General features: G+C 46.1%; 1 protein-coding gene across 3 annotated transcripts in view; it reads left to right on the top strand.

Annotated features, from left to right (window-relative positions):
* Positions 1–25,657, top strand: part of LRRK1 (leucine rich repeat kinase 1) — a 73,390-nt gene that overhangs the window by 35,433 nt on the left and 12,300 nt on the right. For all 3 annotated transcript variants that reach the window (XM_005521623.3, XM_088063145.1, XM_088063146.1), the window contains 17 exons: positions 3,132–3,261; positions 3,795–3,907; positions 4,760–4,974; positions 6,937–7,101; positions 8,989–9,161; positions 11,105–11,225; positions 11,466–11,625; positions 12,231–12,507; positions 15,431–15,602; positions 16,978–17,141; positions 18,295–18,434; positions 19,774–20,023; positions 21,454–21,620; positions 22,699–22,896; positions 23,551–23,828; positions 24,010–24,204; positions 24,982–25,133. In XM_005521623.3, the coding sequence (XP_005521680.2) occupies positions 3,132–3,261; positions 3,795–3,907; positions 4,760–4,974; positions 6,937–7,101; positions 8,989–9,161; positions 11,105–11,225; positions 11,466–11,625; positions 12,231–12,507; positions 15,431–15,602; positions 16,978–17,141; positions 18,295–18,434; positions 19,774–20,023; positions 21,454–21,620; positions 22,699–22,896; positions 23,551–23,828; positions 24,010–24,204; positions 24,982–25,133 (3,070 nt within the window). The remainder of the gene's footprint in view (positions 1–3,131; positions 3,262–3,794; positions 3,908–4,759; positions 4,975–6,936; positions 7,102–8,988; positions 9,162–11,104; positions 11,226–11,465; positions 11,626–12,230; positions 12,508–15,430; positions 15,603–16,977; positions 17,142–18,294; positions 18,435–19,773; positions 20,024–21,453; positions 21,621–22,698; positions 22,897–23,550; positions 23,829–24,009; positions 24,205–24,981; positions 25,134–25,657) is intronic.

Here is a 25,657-nt window from a genome sequence, read left to right as displayed (position 1 = left end):
TGTTAATAAAGAAGTGATGCAGCTGCTTGGTACCACCAATATAGAAAGATGGTGTGAAATGTGTTTCTTTTGCTCTTTCATGAAGATCATGCCTTTTAGCCAAAGTACTAAGTGGTATGTTGAAGTAAAATTAACCCATAATTTCCCCTGTGGTTCTTAGGATTGTTTCTCTTCCTGACTTTGTAAATGGCACATTTTTCCCTGCCTGTGATTTGCACCCTCAGTTTGGGGCAGAGCTGATGAAATGCATGTGAAATCCCAGAGAGAACAAAGGGATATCTGAAGATATTGCACTGCTTCCTGCTCTCTGTGGGATTCATCTGCATTTCTTTTGTTTGTTGTTTTATTTTAAAGCACTTGGGGAGTTTTCTCATTCTGGCTGCCTGCAGAATGCCTGGCTCTAAACATTCCTTGCCAGTCACAGAGTGGGATAAGAGCCGGCGTCGTCCTGACGCACATCCGAGCAGCCTTCAACTGCTCGTGGGAGGAAGAGGCCCTTCTGCAGCAATTCTTCCCTCAATTCCCCTGAAAATGGTGCCTGAGGTGAAATAGCTAAATGTACCATGTACATACCTAGCTGTAGGTTAGGGCTGGAGATCTTCACCTCCAGTTGGCTCCTCCGAGAGGCAGAGGCTCTACCTGGACCTCCGGGCAAGGCAGATCCTGCCTTGTTTTCCTGTCTGGGGAAGCGAAGGCTGCTGTGCTGAGTAAGGTGTGTGTGCCCCCTGAGGGGGAGAAGAAGTTGGTCTGTGCTGTTTCCCAAGCAGCAAATGGAAATAGAAATGCTGTGACATTGTTGGAATACGGAGCAACTGGAAAAGGAGTCTGAACCTTGTGAATCTGTGGAGTCTGACATATCCTCAGAGCCTCGCTGTGAAGTGCAGCAGCAGCATTTCCCAAAGGGGAGAGAAGGGAAGGAGCAGCAGGCAAAAGCAGCTAAAACCAGCTCTAAAAGGCAATTGCCGCCCTAATGGAAATCTCTACATGCTGCAAACCCAGCATAACCCCCTGCAGAAAGCAGGAGACAATGGGTTCTGCATCAGTAACATTTGAACAGCAGTGGCACATCACACCCTGGTGCAACCTGCAGCTGCCTCAGGTGGCCCCAGGCAGCAGCAGGGCACAGAGGAGCCCACCTGGCTGGTGCCATGGGTGAGCAGCCACAGAGACAGAGCAAAGCCAGCTCATCCTTTTCTCTCTGTTCCTCTGCCAAGTATAGCTTGGTGAGACGAGAGGATGTGGCCAAGAATTTAAACATCAAGAGAAAACAGAAGCTGGAGTACATAAACTGCTCACAGAAGTTTCCTAGTGAGGTGGGGGTAGACAGGTTTTCATATGATTTACCAACAAAGCTGTTTACTTAAGTCTAGATTATTTAAAGAGAATAATTTATGGATGCTCACTGTACTTGATTGATAAGTCTCAGAATAACTTCTTGCACATGCATGTGTGCTGTTGGTAGCGTTTATTCATCCAAAAATACATTTTCAAGATGGGATTTGTTTTAATTTTTCTACAGTTCTTTAAAAGAAAATTTGAGCTGAAGCCAGAGAAATCATAAATAACTCATGAATAAATAATTACAATTCATAAACACCTCGAGCTTGCTTCCAATATAGTACACTCCTTTCCACCTGGGACTCTTTGGTGAATTCAGAGTATTGCTGCTATTTTAGGAGTTTGCTCCTACGTGTCCAAGAGGGGCTAAATCTGTCTGTGCCTAGGTACCTACTGAAGAGCAACAATGCAAAGTTTAAGTCCAATGATGAGCCAGAAAGGAAGTGAATTGCATCCATGAATAAGCCTGCTGTTCTCCTAAAATAATCCCAAGGATGATTTTTTAATTTGAAAACTCAAAGGCGGATTGTGATACTTCCCACACCAGACAGTCCTGTCATGTATATGAAACACCCCTGCAGACAGTGGGATTCTATCTTTCTCCTTTTCTGATCACAGATCAGGCTGGAAGTGCTGTTAATATTAGAACTGAGGAATTTTCTCCTGAGAAAGCCGCTTCCATTTTCTTTTCCCCCTCTTTTTGTCTAAGTCTAATTACAGTTCCTCACATCTTCTCTGTAAAGGAAGAAGGTCTTGGTGGAAGTGTCTTATCCCTCAGGAAGGGAAAGTCTTGCATCTCAAGGTGTGAGACCATGGAGGCAGCAGATGGTGCTGGTTGTACTTTCCTAATCAGACCCCAAACCTACCTGATTTTCCTTCATTTCAGGATGCTCTTTGGTAGATAAATGTGACACCCTCAGTACAGCAACACGATCCATGGCAGCTTTTTCTGCCACTATCCCAGGAGCCATTTCTGGAGTGAATTGATGCTCTTTGGAACTTGCAGAGCTTCCCTTTGTTTGAACCTCTCCAGGAGCAGCAACTCAGCCATGCAGTTGATGCTCTTACTGCTTGGATTGCTCCCAGAATACACAAGATACTCCTTGGGCATGGAAAAGTTCCCTGAGTCCTTCTATCTAAAACACAGCAGAGGAGCAAACACTAGCGTGTTTTAGAGACAGCATAGGTCAGTCTGTCAGCTGCAGTTTGGGTTTTCTGTTGTTCTGTTGTTACTGACTTTGATCCACCATAAATTACTGTGGGATGCATTGTGGGGGCCTGAATATAAATTCCGATTGGTTTCTGGCTTTTCTCAGGTAATACAGAAAAAAAAAAAAACACATTGAGAGCCAGCTGTGCCCTGGGTGTGCCCTTTCAGGGCCATGTTAAGAGTCAGTTGTGCCCATGGGATGCTCTCTCAGTGCCAGCTTTTTTGCTGCAATAGGGGGAGTTCACAAGATATTACTATATATTCAACAGCAGGAGATAAGGTTCCACTCGTCCCCTGAGCTGTTTTGGCAGGCTTGGAGTTCCTCTCTCAGCACCCCATAAATCCTGGACACTGTCACCTTCCAACACACTGTGACTTTGGGATGCTGAGATGTGAACATTGATGTCTGATTGTCACTGAAGGCTATTTGCTTTTCTGCTCTTGCTTGGTGGTGGCCCCTGCCAGTGGACATGACCTCATGTCCTGCCCACAAAGTTCAGGTGAAGCTCTTGGTTCAGAGCCTTGATGTCTGTTTTGTTGTTTGTTTTTTTAAAGGTGCAGTTTGTTTCCCATCTCATTCCAGGTCCTTTTTTGGAGTTCCCAGCATTTCTGAGCGATTCTCTGGAGGTTCTTTATCTGAACGACAATCAGCTGGACTCTGTCCCACAGTCCGTTTGCCTCCTGAAAGGTTTAACAGAGCTTTATTTAGGAAAGTAAGTCCATGTCCTGGCAAAGCTTTGCAGTGTTATTTCCATGTTGTTTTAGTGACCAGTCTTCTGTGGAGCCCCACCCCAGATGTCAAGTGGTTTTGAAGTCAGAAAGCTGGAAATAGTCAGCCCCTTGTTAGAGCTGTGCCCATGGTTTGCTTTAGATAAGGAGGAGGCTGGTCTTTTGATTAGGGAAGATGATCTAATGCTTTGAACACAGGCCTGGGAATCTAATGTGCCTCTAGTTCATTCTGGCTTTTTGCTGTCAGTTTCTGTAGTGTTACATTCAATAACTCATCATTTTTGCCTTTATTTCCTCAACTATCCAGCAAAGATGATTACATTTGTCTGCCTCAGAGGATAAATTGAGGTTATACATCACTTTTAGGATGGAAATTGCTATTAAAGTGCTGAGTAGTCTTATTAAAATGTTAATGGAAGATTTCTACCAGGATAGAATAGCGTAATCTGAGAGTCTGTGAGAGCAGCTACTTACACACAAAGCCTGGTTGTTGGTAGATTTATTTGTTTTTGTACAGTAACCCTGGTATCCGAGAGCTTCCTCCAGAACTTGGACAGCTGGCTAATCTCTGGCAGCTGGATATCGAGGAACTAAATATCAGTAACGTTCCTGCAGAGATCAGAAAAGAGGGTAAGGCTGATGCTGTGTATTCTTTATTAAATTGACTCAACATGCAATTAAATCTTTTCTTTTTAATGGTTAAGAACAGGAGCAGACAGTGAATGCCTGAGCCCTTGTTGGGGTTAACTGGAATTGCACAGGGAAACCTCCTACTCATAGTTACAAATTTGATAATCAGTGCTAAGGTCTGGCTGTAATGATCAATTTAAGACAGATCACAATTCAAAATGATGACTGATAAATCAGTATTTCATTTGCAGTATGCATAAATTCTGTAGCTTGCTTCCTGAATGTGGATATTTTAGGATATTTAGATGGTCTCTCTAAAGACTCAAGTGTTTAGGATCAGCAGTCACAGTCCCATTGAAGTGAATTTATTGTGAGCTGCTAGGTTTTTGGATCTATTACAATGCTGTCTTCTTTTTTATTATTTTTTTTGGGGGGGCATTTTAATCAGAAAATCCAGTGGGAACAAAGTTATTATACAGGAATTAATCCTGCTCCAGCAGTATACTGTTGAAGCCTCAATCTAACTTTAACTGGAAACACAAAAGTAGAGGGAAAAACAGAGTATTTTCCAGTTCTAAATTAGTATTTTATGTTTCCTTTCAGCTTCTGAAGCGTAGGAGCCCCAGCATTTGTTTCTCCTTACAGTGCTCCATTGTGGAGCCTCCGAGCAGTGACCTTTTCCTGGGGTCTCTGTCTCAGGTTTGTCCGCTGGAGGTTTCTTTCTTTGTTCTCAGCCCACAGCGAGCCTGCAGGGGAAGCATGAATGCAGCTGAAGTGTGTGCAGCAGTGGGGTGTGTGCTGTCCCCAGGAGTGTTTGTGGCCGCGGTCCCCAGCCCCTTCTCTCCCGCACAGGCCCCAAGACGGTGCTGGCGTATTTACGAGCGCAGCTGCGGCGGGCAGAGAAGTGCAAGCTGATGAAGATGATCGTCATTGGCCCTCCCCGGCAGGGCAAGTCCACGCTGGTGGAGATCCTGCAGACAGGGAAGGTGCCCCAGATGATGCACAGCGATGCCACCATCCGCACAACAAAGTGGGAGCTGCCCAAGCCCGTGGGGCACAAGGCAAAGGTGAAAAGCGGTCGGAGATCTGCAGGCCCGGTGGGATGTGGGAGCCCTGCAGGGTCCATCGGGGCTGGAATTGTCCTTTGACGAAGAGCAGTTTCCATTACCTCATGAGTGACGTGGTTTTAGAGCCACTGCAATTCTGTTTCATTTCTGGTTGGTACCAGAGGACAGTTCTGTTTTCCTGACTAACTGTATTCTAAAGAGAGCTGTGTGAAACTCTGGCTCTCCCACCTTGAGTGGACACTTATTTTGAGAGAGTGCTTTAAATCAGCTTCTCTGCAGCAGATTGTCCTTCCATTTGGGACATTGGTACCTAAAGCTGGACTTCCTTGATATCAGAACTGTCCTAGGTGGGGAATGTAGGTGGAAGGTGTGATCCAGGGATGTCTAAGGCATATCTTAAGCACACAGATCTCAGATGGCTCATTCATGGAGTGTGTCATATTGAACTCATTTGGAGAGCACTGATTTAATCTAAGCATTTGTAGGTGGCCCTGTCCACTGCCTGCAGAGTAGCCCAGGGATTAGAGGATGCAGAATTGGTGTTGAGGTCTTGTCAGAGCTGAGGGGGTGCAAACACATCGCTCCCCTTTCCCAGATGAGAGCTCTGACCACCAGACTGTTTTGGAAAGGGGAAAGGAGCCTGCTGAGTTCAGCTGTTCCACAGCAAAGAGTGCCAGGCCAGAGAAAGAAAGAAAAGAGCAGCACAGGCTGACTCCTTGAAGGGTAGACTTTGGTGGGAAAAGGGATTTGTGCATTTTGTGTTGAAGAGCAATTGAATAAAATAAAAGTGTAGACAGCACCAGAGAGCTGGAGTGGGATCAAGACACTGAACGGGCTTTTATCCCTATCTCTGAGTCTGTCTGTCCACACACACACTCACAGCTGAAGGTCTTTTGGATGAACAAAGCAGTCCTTGTGCTGGTTAGGGCTTGGTTTCAACAATATGGAAGTTCTTCCAGCTGTTTTTGGGAGACTTCACACAGATTGCGCAGAATCAGAGCCCTGCTGAGACACTGAGCTCCTGGCTGAACTCTCATAGGGTAACTTCCACGTGGGATCAGTCAGTCCCTGGCCCCAGCCCCCTAAACAGGGCCCACTGGGTGTTATGTGATACTCTGAGGATGGTGGCTGGAGGAAGTTTTGGTTTTGTGTTCAGTCTCAGGGTTTTTGACTTTCCAGGGCCAAGAGATTTAGGGACAGAGCTTCCCAGGTGTGCAGGTACTTCCTGCTGCAACTGGGAGCCTGAATGCCATTGAAGCAGAGAGCCAGGCTCCCTCCTGGTGCTGTCATGGGGCTGCACAGAGGAATGGATGCAGGAATACTGGGAAGAGAGCCAGAGCTGGAGAGGCTTCCATTTAAGCAGTCCCCCAGAAATCAGTGAGTCTGATTCACAGCAACTGTGATTCTGGCCCATCTCTGGCGTGGCACAGACGTCAGAAGCCTGGGAGCAAGGTGTAGGAGGTGTTTATGGAAGGCCTGAGAAGCTTCCCATCTCCTGAGCATCTCCCTTCTGCTTGGCTCAGCTCAGTCTGAGCTCAGTGGAAGTGATTTCAGCAGGGGTTTCCTGTTCCCCACAGCAGTGGCAGATAAGCAGATTCAATGGTCTTGTCGAGTGTGGCACAGGCAAGGATGGAACACTTTCTATTACAGATGCAGTGAAATGCAGGGCTCAGAATGAGACCCTTGTTTGTACTGGAGAATCCACAGCATTAACTGGAGTTTTACCAGCATCAAGGGCACCTCTATCGTTTTAGCAGCAAGTAATTAGTCTTGATTTCCTGTGGGGAAGTGGTAGCCATGCTTAACAATTGCTTGTTGATTTATCTTTCCTGGAGGCACAATTAGGACATTGAACCCCTTCTTGTGTCATACATTATGCAGGCGTAGGTTTATACTTCAGCTATTATCTCCCAGTGATTTACTGCCACGGTTTGATTTGAACACTTCTCTTTGTCTAAGTAGGTTGATTCAGTGGAGTTCAATGTCTGGGATATCGGAGGCCCAGCGAGCATGTCTACAGTCAATCAGTGTTTCTTCACAGACAAAGCATTGTACATAGTGGTCTGGAACTTGGCACTGGGGGAAGAAGCTGTGGCAAACTTACAGTTCTGGCTGCTGAACATTGAGGTAAGAAGTCACTGGTGGGCTCTGGGATATCTATTTATCAAGTAGCAGCTCAGCAGGCAGATATGTGATATTGCAGATTCTTTTTGCTTTGCTTTTAAAAGCTCCCCAAGCTATGAATTTTGCACAGCATTTGGAATTCATTTTCCATTACGCTGTAGGCGTATCGCTATATTTAATGGTTTAAATTTATCATTTGCTTTGTTCTCCCTCACACACAGCAGAGAACGAAACAAAAGCTGATTTATAAACCCTTGCTAAGTAAGGCTGAACATACTTATTTTGGAATTAGTGTTTGACCACACTGTGCTCCAAGGGGGGTTTGAAGCATTTTCTTTCTTGTGTGGGTTAGACACACGTTAGTCTTGAGGTAATGTTTTTAACACTTTAGATTCAGGTAGGCTAGAGAGTATTTCCAAAACAGCTCTCATTTAGACTCAGAGCTACAGTGAATTCATTGCTGTGGATTGATTTTTGTAACACCATGTTTCATAAGTGTCTGTAGCTCTTTATGATTTGATAATTGTTTTAACATTAAATGCACAAAAAGGGATGCCTCTCAAAAAACAAACATCTTGTAATTATTGAAATTGGAATGGTCAGCAGCAATCAAAAACCCAAACTAGGTGACAAAGCTGAAAGAAAAATAATTATATTTCAAAAATATATGATGAGTCCTTAATACATAAGCACATAGAAACATCAGGAAAAACGCAGAGAAATATGATCATGATGGTTAAAAAGAGGGAAAAATGAAGAGGGCTGTATGTAGACATGGTGGGGAAAGGAGAAAACCACATCAGTCTTTGTTCATGATCCTTTACAGTAGAGAAAACAAGAGAAATTGTAGCTTTGAAGCAAACAGTGGGAAGTATCTTAAACACACTGGATGGCTGGAAACACAGTGTGCTGGGAGTACCAGAAATTGGAAAGACAAACTGGTGAATGAAAACTCTATCAAGTGTTGTTAATTCTGAGATACTCCCTCGTGCTGAGGAAGTCAGTGAGCTGCAGGCTGCTGAGGACTGGGAGATCACACTGGGGAACATCTCTCCACCCTACCCTGTGCCTGTGCTCTCTGTGAGAGCCAGGCAGCAGCACACTGGGCCAGAGGGCCCTTTGGTGTGGCTTGGTGCAGTCACCACTCCTGGGCTTGTTTGGTGTCACTCAGATTGGGAGATTTCAGTGGGCATCATAGGAGGGAAATGGATTGCCTGCAAAGAAGGAAATATTTCTGCCACTGAATATTCTTCTGTAGTCTAAGTCATTTGGATGGGTAAATGATCCCTGCTTAAGCCTGTGCAATCCCATTGTGTTTGGCAGCATTTTCCCTGAGGTCTGGATACATTCCAGGGTTGTAAAACAGTTATGGAAGGGTTGGAAGAAACCACGAGATCACCTAATCCATTTCCTTGCTCTGATTCAGGATTAAGTAGATTGAGACTTTTCTAGAAGTTTATCTCATCTCTCCATGTACCTCCAGTGAAAAAGTTTGTGTGACTTCCCCAGGTATCTATTCCACACCGTAGCTAGCCTTTTTCAGGATGTCGCATCTTCTGGCTGCAGGTTAAGTTAACTTCGTCTGGGCAGACATGGTTCCCTTCATTTCACTAACTCACAGCAACTCCCTTTATGTTAAACCCTGATGTCAAAACCCAAAGTGACAGTTTCCTGCTCTGCAGTAGCAGCACATGATTAAGCCATGCTCTGCAGAACTTCTGTAATACCAAGATCACTTGTAGCTGTTGTCAAGCTACCATGACAGGTTGCCTTTATTTTATAAATATATTTTATTAATGTGTGTGACTCCCTCCTCTTAAATATTATACTTTTCGCCTCTCCTCACTGAGGTAATCTGGATGAGATCACTGTCAGTGTTTTCTCTTGCAGGCCAAGGCTCCGAACTCAGTGGTGCTGGTGGTAGGAACACACCTTGATTTGATTGAAACAAAATTCCGTGTGGAGAGGATAGCAACCCTGAGGGCATATGTCCTGGCTCTGTGTCGGTCTCCCTCTGGATCCAGAGCAACTGGCTTCCCAGATATCACCTTCAAGCACCTGCAGTAAGTACTTGTGCCTTTGTGAAGTTCAGTCACTCACTCTTTATTTTATGACACTTTTAACAATTTTGAGATACTTCATCTCCTTGGCAACGGAACCAATTTAGAGACTCGTCAGCATTGCATTTCATCTATTTTTGACTGAGATAATGTATTATAATGAGAGAGAAGGTCAGTGTTGCTCAGGGGGGCTGATGATGAGTCTGAGAGCTGGAAGCTCCAAAGTCATGACCTTGACCAGCCTGTTTACTGCTCCCCCTTCACTCAGGTTTCTCACTCTTTAATGGTGACACATTAGTCACAAGGGGAGAAGGTGCAGATTGCCTAATTAATGCTGTGAGAGCGTGACTGTCACAGGGTGGGTGCCAGGGGCTTTGCTGAGGGGAGGCTGTGGGTGGTACCTGACGTGGGAACATGGTGGCTCACACGTCAGCTGGGCAAGGAGGGGTCAGTCCCCCGGGCCCCTGGCAGGCCAAACCTGTGCCATCCGTCTCCAGGTGTCACAACAGAGGGCCGGGGCTGCCTGGGAGATGAATGTCACTCAGGCCACGCAGTCTGACACTGCTCCAAGAGAATGCCCTTGGGAAGAGGAGGCTCCTCCAGCTGGGAATGAAGTGTGTCTGTGAGCCAGGGGGTGAACATGGATGCAGCAGGCTGGCACCAGACAACGTAAAAATGCCTCTGCCTGGGGCAAGAGCAGGTGGCAGCTGGCAAGTGAGGAAGGGCACTGTGATGTCCCCAGCACTTCCCATCTGCTGCCTGGCAAAGACATCAGCCGACCTCCCACACACTGCTCTGCAGGCACTGTCAGGCATCCCAGGCTGTGTCAGGCATGCCAGCCAGCTCTTCCCCATTAGAAGGAGCACCAGGGACCCACTGTGAGGCTCAAGGTTTTCTCCTTCACCCTGAGAAGGAGAAAACTTGCCTCTTTTCCCATCACCTCAGGGCATCACAATACCTTCTTTCTCAAGGGGACTTTCTTTCACCCTGACATGTTCATTCTGAACATTTCTCTTCACCTTCCTTTCCCTTTGCATTTCTTCCCAGCCTGATTTCATACCTCCTTCCTCCTGTGCCTCTCCACACCCCATCATCCACATATCATGGAATATGCATGGTATTAAGCTCTGGGGCTGGAGGGGTGTGAGGAGTGTGAAATCCTTGTGTGGGTGACCCTAGCTCTTCCATCAGTGGTCAGGGTCATCCAGCATCCCAGTGAGTTGCATACTTCCAAGTGCCAAAGAGGGCTGAGGATTAGGATAAAGCATATTTCATTAGAGAAGGATTTTCTGTCTGCCATGTGAACATGTGTAGGATCAGTTAGAAAGACCCTTTGTTGGGAAAAGTGGAATAGAAATGTTCTTATCCAGCCCACGGAAAGATTAAAAGTAGTAGGAGTTGAAGAGAGTAGGTTTTTAGTTGTTAAAGAGATAATGAAGGCCAGCTTTTAGGATCTAAGCATCAATTCCCAGATTGCAGGATCCAGCTGATCAAGGACCGGAATGAGGGTGGGAAGAGGTGTCTGGTAGTCATCATCCTGCCTCTTTGATCTGGGGTAGGGAGGACTGGACTAATATCCAGAGGCTGCTGGGTTCACAGAATTTTCCTCCCTGCAGCCCTTTCCAGGATGTGTGTGGCTCTGGAGGGACAGAGGCATGACTTTGGTCAGGCTGCCAGGGATGTCCCCAGACATCGCAGTGCACAGGGACAGCAGTGCAGCGAGTGGAGCAGGCAGAGCGGAGGTTGGGCTAATACAGATGTGGCCTGATACATCTTTTCCAGGCGACTCTGTGTTTTCTCCAAAGTATTCTAAAAATACTGACAGCCTTCCTCACATTCAGCTGACACAGGAAATTTAAAGTCAGTGATAAGAGAAAGTGAGCCTGGAAAGGAAGCTGGTGTGCTGATAAGGTTTGATAACCTTCCCCCTTTTATGACTTTTGCAGTGAGCTCTCATGTAAGACTCTGGAAGGCCTCGAGGGACTGCGGCAGCTGATTTTTCATGTCACTTGCAACATGAAGGATGTTGGCAGCTCAATTTGCTCCCAGAAACTTGCAGGGAGATTGGTGAGAACTGGGTTGTCTTGGTGATCCTTACCAAAGCAGGGCGTTTGGGGGGCTTGGAGATGAGCTTTAGGAGTTATTGCTGGAGCAAGGAATTGATGCAGGAGCCATGTAAATATTTAAAATGGCAATCTGGCTTTGGGAAAAAACAGCACTAAAAGATCCCTGTGAAAGGAAGATGGCAGCCAATTCATCCCTTGCTGGCTTATACTGATCCTGCTGGTTTTCTCACGTGGCTTGCAGATACCAAGAAGTTACCTCAGCCTTCAAGAAGCTGTCCTTACAGAACAGCGTAGAAGAAGTCAAAATGATGATGTGCAATATTTAACAGACAGACAAATAGAGCTGATGATTGAGCAAACACCTGGAAATGACATCAAAGACTATGAAGACTTGCAAACTGGTAGGTCAAAGCAGACTGGTAATTTCTTGGAAATTAATATGTATGTCCTATTGAAATATTCCACAAACAGTAAATACAAATTACACCAGTGTAGAGGTCAGTTTGGAAATTGGGAAGATATAAAATTAGTAGTGGGACTTTGGGGACAGTACCAGGAAGTTTCTGAGGTGGTCTGAGGTTGCTGATTTCATTATTTTTCTTTTTTTTAACAAGCTGTGTCTCATTTCTAATCTGTGTAGAGTGAGGGTTGCCATAGTTTCAAGTCTGGCTTCTTTGTAGGGCCCCAATCTTGTGATCTTTACAGAGGCCTTGCTCTGCAGGAGGCAGGGAGAGCCCTTCCCTGTGAAGGATGGCAGGAGGAGGGTGAAGGGGAGGTGTCATGGGGGCAGAAATACTGGCTGTGAAGAAGTGAGATGTAGGTTTTACAAGTGGAGTGTCAGATAGCAGCACTCCTCAGATAGATGTTACTCTCTTGGCTTGGCTGTGTGCTGGCTGTATCTGGAATGCATAAAACTGCACAAACTGTCTCACAGTATTACTCTTCTGCACCGCGGTTTCCTAATGCTGGTGTGTGGCTAATCCCCAATTCTTTACTTTTTTTGCAGCCATTAATTTTCTCATAGAAACAGGGACACTACTGCACTTCCCAGACACGAGCCACGGCCTGAGGAACCTCTACTTCCTTGACCCCGTCTGGCTCTCGGAGTGTCTACAGAGGATTTTCAACATCAAGAGCTCCAAGTCTGTAGCTAAGAATGGAGTCATCAGAGCAGAGGACCTCAGGATGCTGCTGGTTGGGACAGGTTTCACTGAGCAGACTGAAGAGCAGTACTTCCAGTTCTTGGCCAAGTTTGAAATCGCTCTGCCTGTGGCCAATAACAGGTATGTTGATAATTAGAGAGGTTTAGTCAGGCTGGAGAAAAATGGCCATTTAGTCAGAGGATATTAAAAGGCTTTGCCACTGTAAGTGGTTGTCTTGACAGGGTTCTTGTGCTGAGAAAATATCTGAGAGCATTCAGCAGTGTCATGGAAGGCACCCATCCATTTGGGCTGTATTTCCTGGACTGAGCATCCCCTGGGCCAAACCAGCCCGTGTGAAAGCTTTCCCAGAGCAGTCTTTGTCCACTGGATGCATTGAGGCTGGTGACAGGCTCAGCCACCAGCCCGCAGGGGCTGTGACACCGCCGGGGATGTGGCCACGAGCAGGTGGAAGCTGTAAGGGCTCAGCCGGCGCAGCTGCAGCCGGGAGAGGATGTGAGGCCACGGCTGCCAGGCCTGAAATATAGATGGGCTGGAGTTATCTGTTTCCAGTGAAAGATCCTCACTTCAGTGCAGCAGAAAACTTTGGGTAATCAATAATTGTGTCAACCCTGAAAGTAGCAGCATTTTATTCCTGGTGAAGTCAGAAAAGTGTAGCTGCAGCAGCTACGTGATTTAGTTGATTTTTAACCTCCATAGGTGTTGATCAATAGTTTTCCTAGAAATGGTCTAAGAAACCTCATTCTCTTTAAATGTTAATGAGTCCTCCTCCCCTCTGCCCCCCAATCCCTTTTCCTCTGGGCAGAGTTCCCTGCGATTTTTCTCTCTCCCATCTGCTTGGCGACAGCCTGTTGTTGGGCTAGCGGTGAGACCAGAGCTGTATTGCACTTTTGATGTGGCATTTGCATTTCACTTCCTTGCCCTTGCAGGACAGCGCGGCTGCATCGCCCTGAGCCTCTCGGGAGCTCTGAATGCCAGCACAAGTGCAGCATTCTCTGTGCTGTCATTATGCCTGTCACTTATCCAGTCCCGGATGCCAACAAATTTTCTCAGGCTTAACACAGATAAAGCAGCAATGTTTCTGCTCAGTCCAAAATGCCTTTTGGACTCCTTGTCACTATCTGCCATTTTTCACCAAGGCAATTACATTGTCTGTGCCTCGGGAACAAGGAAACTGCTTTTTCATGGCCTGCCCAATGTTTTTCTCAGCGATCCAAGCCACATTAGCAGAATATTCTTCCCACTGACGGGCTGTAGCTATAGCAGGTTGGATTAATTTAATGTACTAGCCAGACACAGAGCAGTTATTTGTTGCTGTGCTGCTGCAATTATTGTCTAGATTGCTAGATAGGGTTTCTGTGCAGTCAGTAGAGAAAGCAGCTGCCAGTTTCTGTTCTGAAAGGGTGGATGGGGGCATGTTTCACATATTTTCAAAATTTGCATTGGCTGTTGTTCAAGAGCGTCGAATCACCATCTGTGTTATAATCCACTAGATAGTGTGGCCCAGAAGGGCCTCACTGGCCCTTCTTACACTCTGAGACCTTTTCTTGGATGTGCTGGGGAAAATTTATTGGCTGCCTGATGATGCATCCACTACTTTTATAGAGCGAGAAGTTTTAGTTTGTTGCACTCCACTTTTCTGCCTAAGGTGCATGTAACTTAGCTGTGTTCTGCTTCTTAAAATACAGTTAAAAGCGTGACCATTCTTATTCAATTTATAATTGAAACTTTTGCCAGTTTTACATTCCAGAGATGTTTCATGGAACAGATAATTTGATCATGTAGTATGTTATCACGTGGACATATGCAGAGAGCTGTTGTCTAATGATGGCTGTTTTTTCTGAGCCGATATTTCAGATTTTACAGAATGCTGCAGCTGCTAGAGAGAAAACATGAGAGGCTTTAAAGCACTGGATTCTGACCCAGAATTAGTTCTGGTTCTGTTTAGTCCTTGCCAGTGTTACTTTGGTCAGGTCTCTTGGCCACGTGCCTTGTTGCTGTCATTGTGCCCGTCAATGATGAGCCCCAGATGCCAACACATTTTCTCAGGCTCAACACTGATAAAACAGCAGTGTGTCTGCTTATAAGCAAATAACATTTTAGATTGTACAGGCATCCTGGGATATGTTTGGTACAGAAGAGTATCACTGACATATTGAAAGCCATAAGCTGATGGTGTTCAAAACAGTTGCAGTGTTCCAGGATATTTAACCTCCCAAATATGAAAGGTCAGGACAAATGAATATTCTGGGCTTACTGGGAGATCTGAAAATAATTTGAAAATGTTGTGGTCCCCTACACCAGCATAACTCCATTATTGCTGACTGGTCAGGCACAAGGATAACATCAAGTCTCCTTCACACTTACGCAAAATACCTAATAATCTGATTTTAGAGGAATCTGAGCTAGACAAGTGTCTCTGCTGGCAACAGCCTGGCAAAGTGAGCTCTTGTTTTAGGGGCTTGTCAGGGATGTGACCAGGATCCACCAGCTGCAGGATGGAGCAGCAGGAGTCCCTGTCATGCTGACCCATGAGGTGCTCTCATTCTGGGGCTGGGTTGAGGCAGAGCAGCCCAGTCCCTGCAGCCTGGAACTCCTTTCCCCCCCTTCTGGGCTTACAGAACCTGAGCTGCTGGAGGTTGTTTTTGCACTGATCTCCTGTTCCACAGCTGTAATTCCCTGCTTACTACCAGGGCAGAATAGTACCAAAAAAAATGAGTCCCGACATCACAGCTGTTCTAATGACTCTAATATTTTAATGCATTTAATTTGTGAGTACACAAATGCTCATTACATCAATTTTAGCCCTTTCCAATAGCCCTGGCTGAATTATGTAATGTCTGTTTTGCCTCTGCTTGCTTCCATAGTGTAAATTAATTTCTCCATGTATTGCTGCAGCGCTTCAGTCTAAAAGCTTTTTTATATGCAGTAGGCTGTGCCATTAAAAATCTCTTTGGAGACTGAATTGCCCTATTATCTGGTAACAATGTACTCACTGTTAAAAGCTGTAGCTAAAATCTGAGCTGTTGAACTTGATGTGTTTCAGCTACCTCCTCCCTCATCTGCTCCCTACCAAGCCGGCGTTAGATATCCACGGGCTCTGCCACCAGACCACAAACACGGTCCAGAGGGTCTTCAAGATGAGTTTTGTCCCCGTTGGCTTTTGGCAAAGGTTCATAGCCCGGATGTTAATTAGCCTGGCAGAGATGGACCTCCAGGTAGGTTACTGTGTCTGTCTGCAAACAAAAGCAGACAGCTGAAATGTTTCAGTGTAAGTGGGATGTCTCTTCACATCCTGCTCGCTTCTGTCACAGACCTCAGTAACATTATTTGAGTAAACAGGGAGAGACGAGGCTCTGCACTGAAAATCTGATTCTGTTTTTACAGTAGGTGTCATTGAGAACAATAAATTGGCACTGAGGGAGAAAACCCAAGTTCTCCACAGCCTCTTTATAACGTGATCCCCTGGAAGGTCCCAGTTCCTCCAGCATCTTCCAATTACAAGTAATTGGAGTTCTGCCTGCGGCTCTTGTCCATGACCATTCCACCAGGCCAGACTCCCTCACAGCTTTGCCAGAGGAGATCTGGACTAGCTCCAGCAAAGCCAGATATCTGAATCTCTATGGGTTTAAATGGGAAGAAAACAGGACTCTTGCCTTCATGAGGCAGCCCATTAATGCAAGTGCTGTGAGTGACACTAAAGTAGTGTTTGCAGGGTTCTGAGAGATGAGTGAATTTTGATGCTGTGGCAGACGTGTTTGCAGCAGTTTCTATCTGAAACTGTAATAAATATCTGCAAAATATTTATAGTACTGCTCTGGTATCTTCTTAGCAGCTCTCCATTAAACTGTGGTCTGTCAGTGATGTACAGAACATGGAAAACTTGATACCTGTCTTTGGAAGGTCCTCTGTGTTCCAGGCTCCTCAAACCATGTAATAACTTTACCTCTTTTAATGGGCTGTCTTGGCAACCCCTTGCTTGCATCCTCCTGGGCACTACATAATCCTAGAGCACCTTTTCTAGGGGCTTCATCCAGTCCTCATGAAGGGAGTGGAAAGGATGCCAGGCGTCAGACCTGTCTGCAGGCAAATAAATGTTGGAACAGTGAGTTCAGTGGAGTCCTGCAGATTAACTTTTAAACAGAAATACATTTTGCTCTAAGTGCTGGTTTGAAGTGTCTTGGAGAAGAGCCATCTTCCTCCCACTAAAACAGGTGGAAAAGTTAACTCTCTACATTGAGGGCAGACTTCATCATTCACTAGAACATTTAGTACTTTCGGTTTATAGGACTTCTGTGAATGAAGAATAAATACGGCAAATGTCACAGTTATAGAATTAGTTTTGTGCACTAATATGAAATTGTTCTTTTTTGAATGGCATGAAGAAGATTTCCAGTGTGGAAAAATAAATTTTACCATGTGTATTTCCATTCCATTGCAAAATTTTATATGAGCACAAGTCACTTTTTACGGGAAAAGGTACAACAGCACCTGTGAAAGCCAAAAAAAGAAATCACTTTCTTGCTTGATTACAACATTCTTATGAGAAACTGCAGCAGTTTAACGATTTTCATGCTTTTCTGCTTGTTTCAGCTCTTTGAAAACAAGAAGAACACCAAGACAAGAAACAAAAAGGTGACCATCTACAGCTTCACAGGCACCCAAAGGAACCGCTGCAGCACATTCCGAGTCAAAAGGACTCACACTGTTTACTGGCAGGAAGGTCTGTTCGTTACCTTTGATGGAGGCTATCTTAGGTAATTTGTGTTCATAATGCAGCATGTGTGACAGGGGACTAATAGAGTGTATGAAACACATCAGCTGAATGGAGATGAATGGGCCTGACCCAGACTATGTGCTCACTCATCAGGAGAAGAGGAGGCTCTTCTAATGGACATAACTAATCTGGTAACAACTGCTGACAAAAATGATGAATAACTGATTATTTGGCAGGTCTGAATGTATCAACCTTATCTGTTATTGCAGCCACAAATTGAAAGAGGCCTGAGAACAGAAAGTGAAATTCAGAGTGGGGCTCTGGCAGCTTAAAATCGTGCATTTTCACATGCAAAGATTTCCTTACCTCAATGAGTTTTCCACTAAATCCTAAAACTTCACCATTGTGTGGCAGTAATCCAGGTCAATGGAGGTGCTTCTGTGCAGCAGGGACTGTGGGCAAGTGCTTCAACCTGGCCAAGGCAGAATGTCTGCTGGCTGCAAGCCTGGGGAAAACCTCCTGTCCATGTTTTACAAACGCAGACATTTAAGGCTTTTGCTCCTTCACTCCCTGGCAAGACAGGGAGGAACCATTGGTGCTGTTGCATGGTTGGAGGCCAGAAGGAAACAGTGAACTTCCCAAGTTTCCAAGCTCAGTAGAGGCTTGAGCCCAGACACTGCAAACCACGGGCTGGAATACTGAATTCTTGACCATGGTAGTGGTCATGCTGTCACCTCCACATGTATTTCTGTGAGTTACACTTCAATAGGAATTGTGCAAAAATGATGTTCATAAACTTTTCCTAATGGTTTCTGGAAATACCATTATTATTCCACTGGAATTTTATTAATTATTTTTCAACTCCCAACCTTCCATCATTCTGTATAGGGCATTTCTGTCAAAACTCTCCATCATACTCAACTCGCTTAGGCCACAGTTTTCCCTGGGCCTGACCTTCTATAGCACTTACCCTTTGTGAGGAACTGGCATTTCTGTGCAAGAATTCTCTTCTGAAGGTAATTTTCAGAACAGACCCAGTTGAATATCACCCCTCCAAGCTAGATTGCTTTGTGTTTCGGTGACTCATGAACTGTGTGTTATTATGTAACTTGGGTTTCCTGCCAGAAAGAAAGTTTGTTGACACTGATATTCAGAAAAGCTTCACAGGTCTGTCTTTTGGCTTTCTCACACAGCGTCGAGTCTTCTGATGTGAACTGGAAAAAGAAAAAAAGTGGTGGAATTAAAATAATTTCCCAGTCAGAAGTGAGAGACTTTTCAGCCATGGCATTCATCACGGATCATGTCAACTCTTTGATAGATCAGTGGTTCCCTGGTAAGAGAACAACTGTAATTTTCTGTGCAGTGTTATGTCTTTTCAACAGAGGGTTCTTTGACAGAGCTGTCCAGGAGCACAATATTGTGTGTTAATTGAAGACCCCTCAGGTTCTGACAGTCTCAAGCCAATAACATTTGATAAAAGCTAATAAACCTGCAGACAGATCAAGATTAGTTGCCAACACTGGTCTAGATATTGTGTTTTCCAGTCTGTCAGAGCAGCACAGGTGAAACATTGCAGGTCAAACAGGACCTGTTCAAGAGACTCCATCCAATGCTCATAGCAGGGGCAGGATTTGGCCCAGACTTCTTGGTTCTGTCCCTTAAATACATTTGGGCATCAGCTGGGGCGAGGATTTTCCCATAATTTCTAACTTTCTGTGAGTTAAAAAATCTTGATGTGAGAGGCATGAGTGAATATGGTACCAAGGACTCCATGCCAAGGTAACTTCCTTGACTCCTGCAGCTGCTTTTCCTGTGCTCAGCACAGATCCTGCTGTTACCCAGCAGGCTGTTTGCAACCCCAATACACTTTGTTTGAAACCAAAACAAAAATCTGAAGTGCTCTTTGTTGTCCTACCCTGGTCTAAAAAGCAGAGCCAAAGTCTTTTAATTGGAGGCTCTGTGGAGGAAACAGTGGTGCACTCTCACATACTCACGTTCTACATGTTCTGAAGATGAAAGAACATTTGCCTTTGGATTAAAATAATGCTAAAGTTAATCAGTGAAGCTTGAGAAGAGCCATGACTTCAAAGGCAGTGTTCACCCTGACTAATTGTGGGCATTTATCAGAGCCTGTCACCACAAAATCTCCGGGTAGTTATGGGAAAAGTGTGAACCTCCCAAAAGCTTAATCATGGTAGAATCCACATTTCCCCTGGAGGGGCTGAACATGCAGCCCATGAGGGAGCCCACAGGACCTGTGTTGCCAGCCTGCTCCCAACCCCATTCCCACCTCAAGCCATCTGGCAGTTTGCAGTCTGGGAGGAGACAGAGACACTCAGCAAGTAGAAGGGTCTCTCCAATGCTTTATTCACAGCTAATATTTGCTGGTCCTGAGTACATTTGCCTCACAAGCCTGTGCATTACCTGTGACCAGAGCAGGTGAAAGTTGGGTTATAGCCACAGTCCTGTCTCCCCAGCACTGCCCCTGTACACTTTGCAGAGCTGTTTTCTATTCCAGTCAATACCTTGCAGCAAACTGCTGCTGTGTGAACAGGACCCTTTCCAGCCAGCAGATCCAGGTCGTGCTGCAGACACTGGAATGCTCTTGGAGCTGTTGTTCTTTCTCAGTGGTGTGAACGATGTTGTTTCCTGTTTGTTTGCTCTCTTTGAAGCCCTGACAGCCACGGAGAGCGATGGCACGTTGCTGATGGAGCAGTATGTGCCCTGCCACATCTGTGGAGCTGCCAGGCCAGAGCAGGGCGAGGGCGGTGAGAGGGCAGAGGATGTGCAGTACTTCAACATGGAGGATTGTGTCCTGACTGCCATCGAACTGGACTACATCACGTGTCCTAACCACCCTGACATCCCTGTGTCTCTCCAAGAGCTGGTCCCAGAGCTTTTCATGACTGATTTTCCTGCCAGGTAAAGTGTGACAGCCTTTGATTGGGTTTCAGTGCACCTGTGTGATTTGGTTGGGCCCTTTTCCTAAGTTGCCACTGCTAGAGGGACATGCTGACCACAGAAACAAATCCATCTGCTCTCAATCCGTGCTCTGGCAGTTCATCCTGAGCTGCACCCCTGGTGTTTAGCAGCTTGCTTAGACAATAGCTGTGTGCTGACTGAGTCATCACGCCAGGGGTCCTTTGAGATCACTGTGGTGCAATGTGAAAGTCCCTTTTTAAAGCCACAGCTGTCCTGCATTGCCCAGAACTCTGGCCAGTACTTTCTGTGTTTGGAGCCTTTCTGGGATACCCACAAAAGGAGATTTTTAATGTGGCAAAACAAAAAGGAAGTGCTGCTGCATCACAAGATTGGCACTGAAATGGCCTTAATTTTGTAAGGGCTTGTAGGTGAGTGAGTTTATGGACACCACAGGACTCACACTGAGCTGGGGCTCCTCGGCTGAGGGCTGCTGGATGTGTTGGGTGTGTGGCAGCCCTGAACAGCTGAAGGAGCTCTTCCCTACCCATTGCAGCACTGCCAAATCTTTAAGATGCTTAACTGCATTCCCAGATGGGCTCAGTCTTACACCCCTTATTACTCAGTGTGCAGAGCAGGAGACCTGAGAGCAGGCAGGACAGGAGAGCAATGTCCCCTTCGGCTACTGCTCTCTCGGACCTTTGAGTGTCCAGTGCAGAATCACGAGACCTCTAGACCAGGCTGTCCTGTTGGCTGCTCTCAGAGCTCTCTGTGCTCTCACTGGCCTCTGTTGCTTTGTTGGGGTCATTTTTCTGGCCAAACACCTCATCAGCTTGTCACACCAGCCTCCTCACACTGTTATCTCCTGCAGATTTATTTGGCGGGTGCGAGGCGAGTGGAGATGTTTGAAGTGTGAACAGCTGTAAAAGTAGTCTCTGGGAGAGTGGGGAAATGATGAATTGCAGCCTGGGAACACTAAGCTGATTTGAATAATCAGGTTTCAGAGAGTGGGGCTGTTCATAAACATCCTGTCCTGCCTCGGTGGAAAAATGAGGAACAGGAGGTAAATGAAGCAATAAAAAAAAAAATCTTTAATATAGATAAATAGTGCAAGAATCAGTACCTGTGTCATCTGCTTGGAAAAAGGAGCTTATGTGCTTTCCAGATCTATTTGATTCTTGTGGGATAAATTAGTAAAAAGCCTTTTGTGCTTCTCTGCTCAAATCACTTTTTTCTGTCAGAAATCTGTTGTACAACGTGAGCCAGCATGGAATGCACTGAAATGACCAAGGTAGTTTAGGTGACCCAGTCCTCTTGGTAGATAAGGCAATTTGTGAAAATTAGGCATTTGTGAAAATGGAAATCACATAAAAAACGTGAATTTACAATGTCTTTGAAACTTTAATTAAAAACCCCCAATTTCTGTTTGGCAGACTGTTCCTGGAAAATAGCAAACTGGAATGCAGTGAAAATGAAAACAACGTTCTTGGCCAGGGTGGAAGTGGAACTGTTATATATCGGGCACGATACCAAGGAAAACCAGTGGCTGTGAAGAGATTTCAGATTAAAAAATACAAAGGTTCTCCCACTTCAGCTGCAGGTACAGTGCATAGATTTGCTGTCAGGAATCTGGGAATCTGCAGTCTGGGATCCCAAGACCAAAGAGTTTGCAAAGTGCTGATGGCACCTGATTAAACAAAGCATGGAAATAGGTGGGTTTCAATGGAGGAGGAGGATGCATCTGAGAGTTCTTCATGAGCACTTGCAGTGATGAAGGTCACTGGCACTGCAGTAGAGGCTTCTCTCCTGCAGATCAGAGGTTGGATTTATAGAGTGCCAAGGCAGAGCCCTTGATTGGGATGGGAGGTGAGATTTCAACTCCTGTTCCCATGCTATTTGGCCATGAGAAGTGTGAGTTTGCTTGGGTTTGCACTGAGGTCTCCACCTCTGTGTTTTAGTGTGTTTAGTGTTTTACCCCCTCTGTGCCAGCAGCTGGAGAAATCAAACTGGGAATCCTTCTGAGCCCACCAGCTTCTCCAGGCAGGGATGGGCTCTCCTTGGAGCCCAGGTTTCCAGCAGAGCCTCAGTCCATGGACAGAGGAAAGGGAAAAGTGCCTCACATTCCTAGTTTTTGTCAGGGGAGGATGTGGTGAATCCCTGAGCTGTGGAGGAGGCCAGCTGCTGTCCCAGTGACAAATAACCTTCGGGAAGAGCCGACCTACCCGAGCAGCCTGTGCTGGGCTGTGGCAGCAGGACCATTACTGTGATGGGTCTCTCTTCTGGCAGGGAAGCTGGGAAACTGTAGGAACTGGGAAACTGTGCAGCAAAGGGTCTGCAGTGTGCCATCTACACAGAGTCCCTGCTGGGAGAAGCACAGCACGAGTTTTCCAAAGTCATACAGGGGATATGTGAGAACAGCATGTGCCGGACACACCTGAGCCTGCTGTTTAAGGACCAAGGGAGCTCTGGCTTCCTGAGGCACCAGATATATCCTGCTTACAGCCAGTGTCTCTTAGTGGCTCGTGCATCAGCATAAGGATTCAACTGAAAGCCTTGCTGTTGGCATAATCCCACCAGCTGCCTTGCTCCTGCAGCCCTTGCTCAGTGATCACCTCCCAAGGAGTCTGTGACTCGTTTCCTGAGCTGGGCAGTGACAAGGGGGTTGTGTGTCTTGGCAGATACCATGCTGAAGCACCTGCGGGCCATGGATGCCATGAAGAACTTCTCGGAGTTCCGTCAGGAAGCCAGCATGCTGCACTCCCTGCAGCACCCCTGCATCGTGTCCCTCATCGGCATCAGCATCCACCCGCTCTGCTTCGCCCTGGAGCTGGCCCCGCTGGGCAGCCTCACCACCGTCCTGTCTGAGAACTCCAAAGGTAACACCAGCCTCTCCCTCCACTCCTGTCCCAGTGACAAATGGTCAGCAGTGTTTAAATTACTCCTTGATTTGCTGGAGGGGATTTTCTTTTTTCCAGACTAAAGGAAGTGGGAGGGAGGGAATTGTTCTTATATTGTGCTTTTGGGAACCTAGTAAAAATTGATGCTCAGGATTCTCAAAACTACATTGGAGACCTGGATTTTCAGTTTCTCGGCAAATTAATATGAAGTGCATCTCTCTTCAGTGCTGCATGGATGGTGCTGTGTTTTTCCCCCTGCAGATGGATGTCTGGTACTCTAAATTATCTCATAATTATCTGTATTGCTGTCATTGTCAAATGAACAACTCTAATTCCAAGATAAGTTGGGGCCATCTGACCCTCTTGGCACCTTGGCTTTGTGTCAACTTTCAGTCAAACACTAATTTCCACCAGAAGATTTACCAGCCTAGAAGTGAAAGGGTTTAAAAAAAAGGAACTAATAGGACTGTGTCAGACACATATAGTAACATAAACAGTGTCATTTCAAATGGTGGCATTGAGTGATGTTTCAAAATGTTGTCAGTTATTGCTCGAGTTTAAAAGGAGAGAGGGGGAAGAAGAAGCAGTTACGGCAATTACAGGAGCTGGACACAAGCTGTTCCTTTGTGCCAGGGTCCTCCTTTGTGCCGCTGGGACACATGCTGACACACAAAATAGCCTACCAGATCGCCACAGGCCTGGCCTACCTGCACAAGAAGAACATCATCTTCTGCGACCTCAAGTCGGACAACATTTTGGTGTGGTCCCTGGACGTCAGGGAGCACATCAACATCAAGCTCTCCGACTACGGCATCTCCCGGCAGTCGTTCCACGAGGGCGCACTGGGCGTGGAGGGCACGCCGGGCTACCAGGCCCCCGAGATCCGGCCCCGCATCGTCTACGACGAGAAGGTGACTGGGGAGAGTGTGTGAGGCAGCCCTGTGATGGCAGTGGGGGGGCTGGCACCATCCCATGGCTCAATTCCCTTATCCATGCGTGGGGGTGGTGCTGCACTCCCACTGTGGCCTTCCTTGCTCTCCTCTCCACCCATCAATGGAGCCTTGCCCTGATTTTCCCTGTTTCTGGCTCTAGGTGGACATGTTCTCCTATGGGATGGTCCTGTACGAGCTGCTGTCTGGGCAGCGGCCTGTGCTGGGACACCACCAGCTCCAAATCGCAAAGAAACTGTCCAAAGGGATCCGTCCTGTCCTCGGGCAGCCTGAGGAGGTGCAGCTCTACAGGATGCAGGCCCTCATGATGGAGTGTTGGGACACTAAGCCAGAAAAGGTACGAGACCACAGTCCTGGCCCGTGTTCTCTGACCTGGCTGCCCTCTTCGTGCAGGAGGGCTGAGCTTGCTCCTGGTGCGGCTCAGCTGCTCTATTGCCCGTTTACCCCTCCTGCTGATTTGGCCCAAAACTTCTGTTGACTTAAATAAGAGTTTTGTGAATGAAATGGTGACAGATTTGTGGTCTTAGACAAGGGACTTGAAGGTCCCTTGATGTCGATGGCAGTTAGGCTGCTGATTTCACCAGGGCAAGACGTTACCCATAATTTCTAGAAACAGCTCCAGTGTCATGCTGTGAGTGCAACTACGAAGAGTTCAAAATCCCCAAGATCATAAAAGGAATTGTGAGGAAGAAAAAGCTTCAAAGTGCAAGAAAAGGATTATGCTGCATTACATTCTTTATTAATTTCAATTGGTGTTTTAGAGCTGCTGTCCTTCAAACGAAGGTCAGCCTGACTCTCAAACATCTACACACTGTGATGCAATGGGTCAGCTTCCAAAATTCATAAACCTGAGGAAATGAATCAGTAAAATGTGTAAGAGAATGACAGACCAAGCTCCAAGCTTTAATAAATAATCACAGAATCTGAAAATGGTTTGGGTTGGAAGGAACTTTAAATATAATCCAGTTCCAGGGGTACCCAGCCTCTGTTGGTGCTTGGGATTGCTCTGATCCAGGGGCAGGACCTTGTGCTTGGCCTTGCTGAACCTCCTGTTTATTATATTTCTCCTATTTCATCTTGTGTGATGTGTCTTTCTCTTTTCCTTCCCTGTCAGCGTCCCCTGGCCATCTCCGTGGTTGGGCAGATGAAAGATCCAACCTTTGCCACGTTTATGTACCTGCTGCCCTGTGGGAAGCAATCTTCCTTCTTCTGCTCCCCGGGGCAGGAGTACACGGTGGTGTTCTGGGATGGGAAGGAGGACACCAGGTGAGAAGGCTCACATTAGCAATTTCTTTTTCTTCTTTTTAAGTAAAAAATCCTTCAGCATCTTCTCTTCTGGCTCTGGGAGGGAGGTAAAGAAGGTGAAAGTGAACTTGGATGAATGCCAAGAATACGGTGAACACTGTTTTCCCAAACTCTTTTAATTGGGAACAGTGGTTGCTTTATAAAGGATATTTAATGAGCTTAACTCTGCTTCAGTTAATATGAGGAGAAGATTAGGGCAGTGTAATGATTCACACACACAGGATGAAGCATTTGCACATGAGAACAGACGTGTTCTGCCTTTCCTAATGAGGCCATTTAACACTAAACCTTTCCTAATTGAGGCTGCAGTTCTATCTCTCTTCTGCAAAGCAATTAAGCACATGCTTAAATCCTATTGCAATCATCGGGAGTTAACCACATGCCTGGAGCTGTGTGTGCATCCAAGTGTGCACTGCCAGTAAAATGTTCTCTGGACTGAAGGCATGTGCTTAAAATGTTATTAAATTGTGACTGAGATGATGGCG

This window comes from Pseudopodoces humilis, chromosome 16 (genome assembly GCF_049639895.1).
Source record: "Pseudopodoces humilis isolate 2021_Gansu_Grassland_sample_001 chromosome 16, ASM4963989v1, whole genome shotgun sequence".
Taxonomy (NCBI): domain Eukaryota; kingdom Metazoa; phylum Chordata; class Aves; order Passeriformes; family Paridae; genus Pseudopodoces; species Pseudopodoces humilis.
This window is presented reverse-complemented; position numbering and strand designations above follow the sequence as displayed.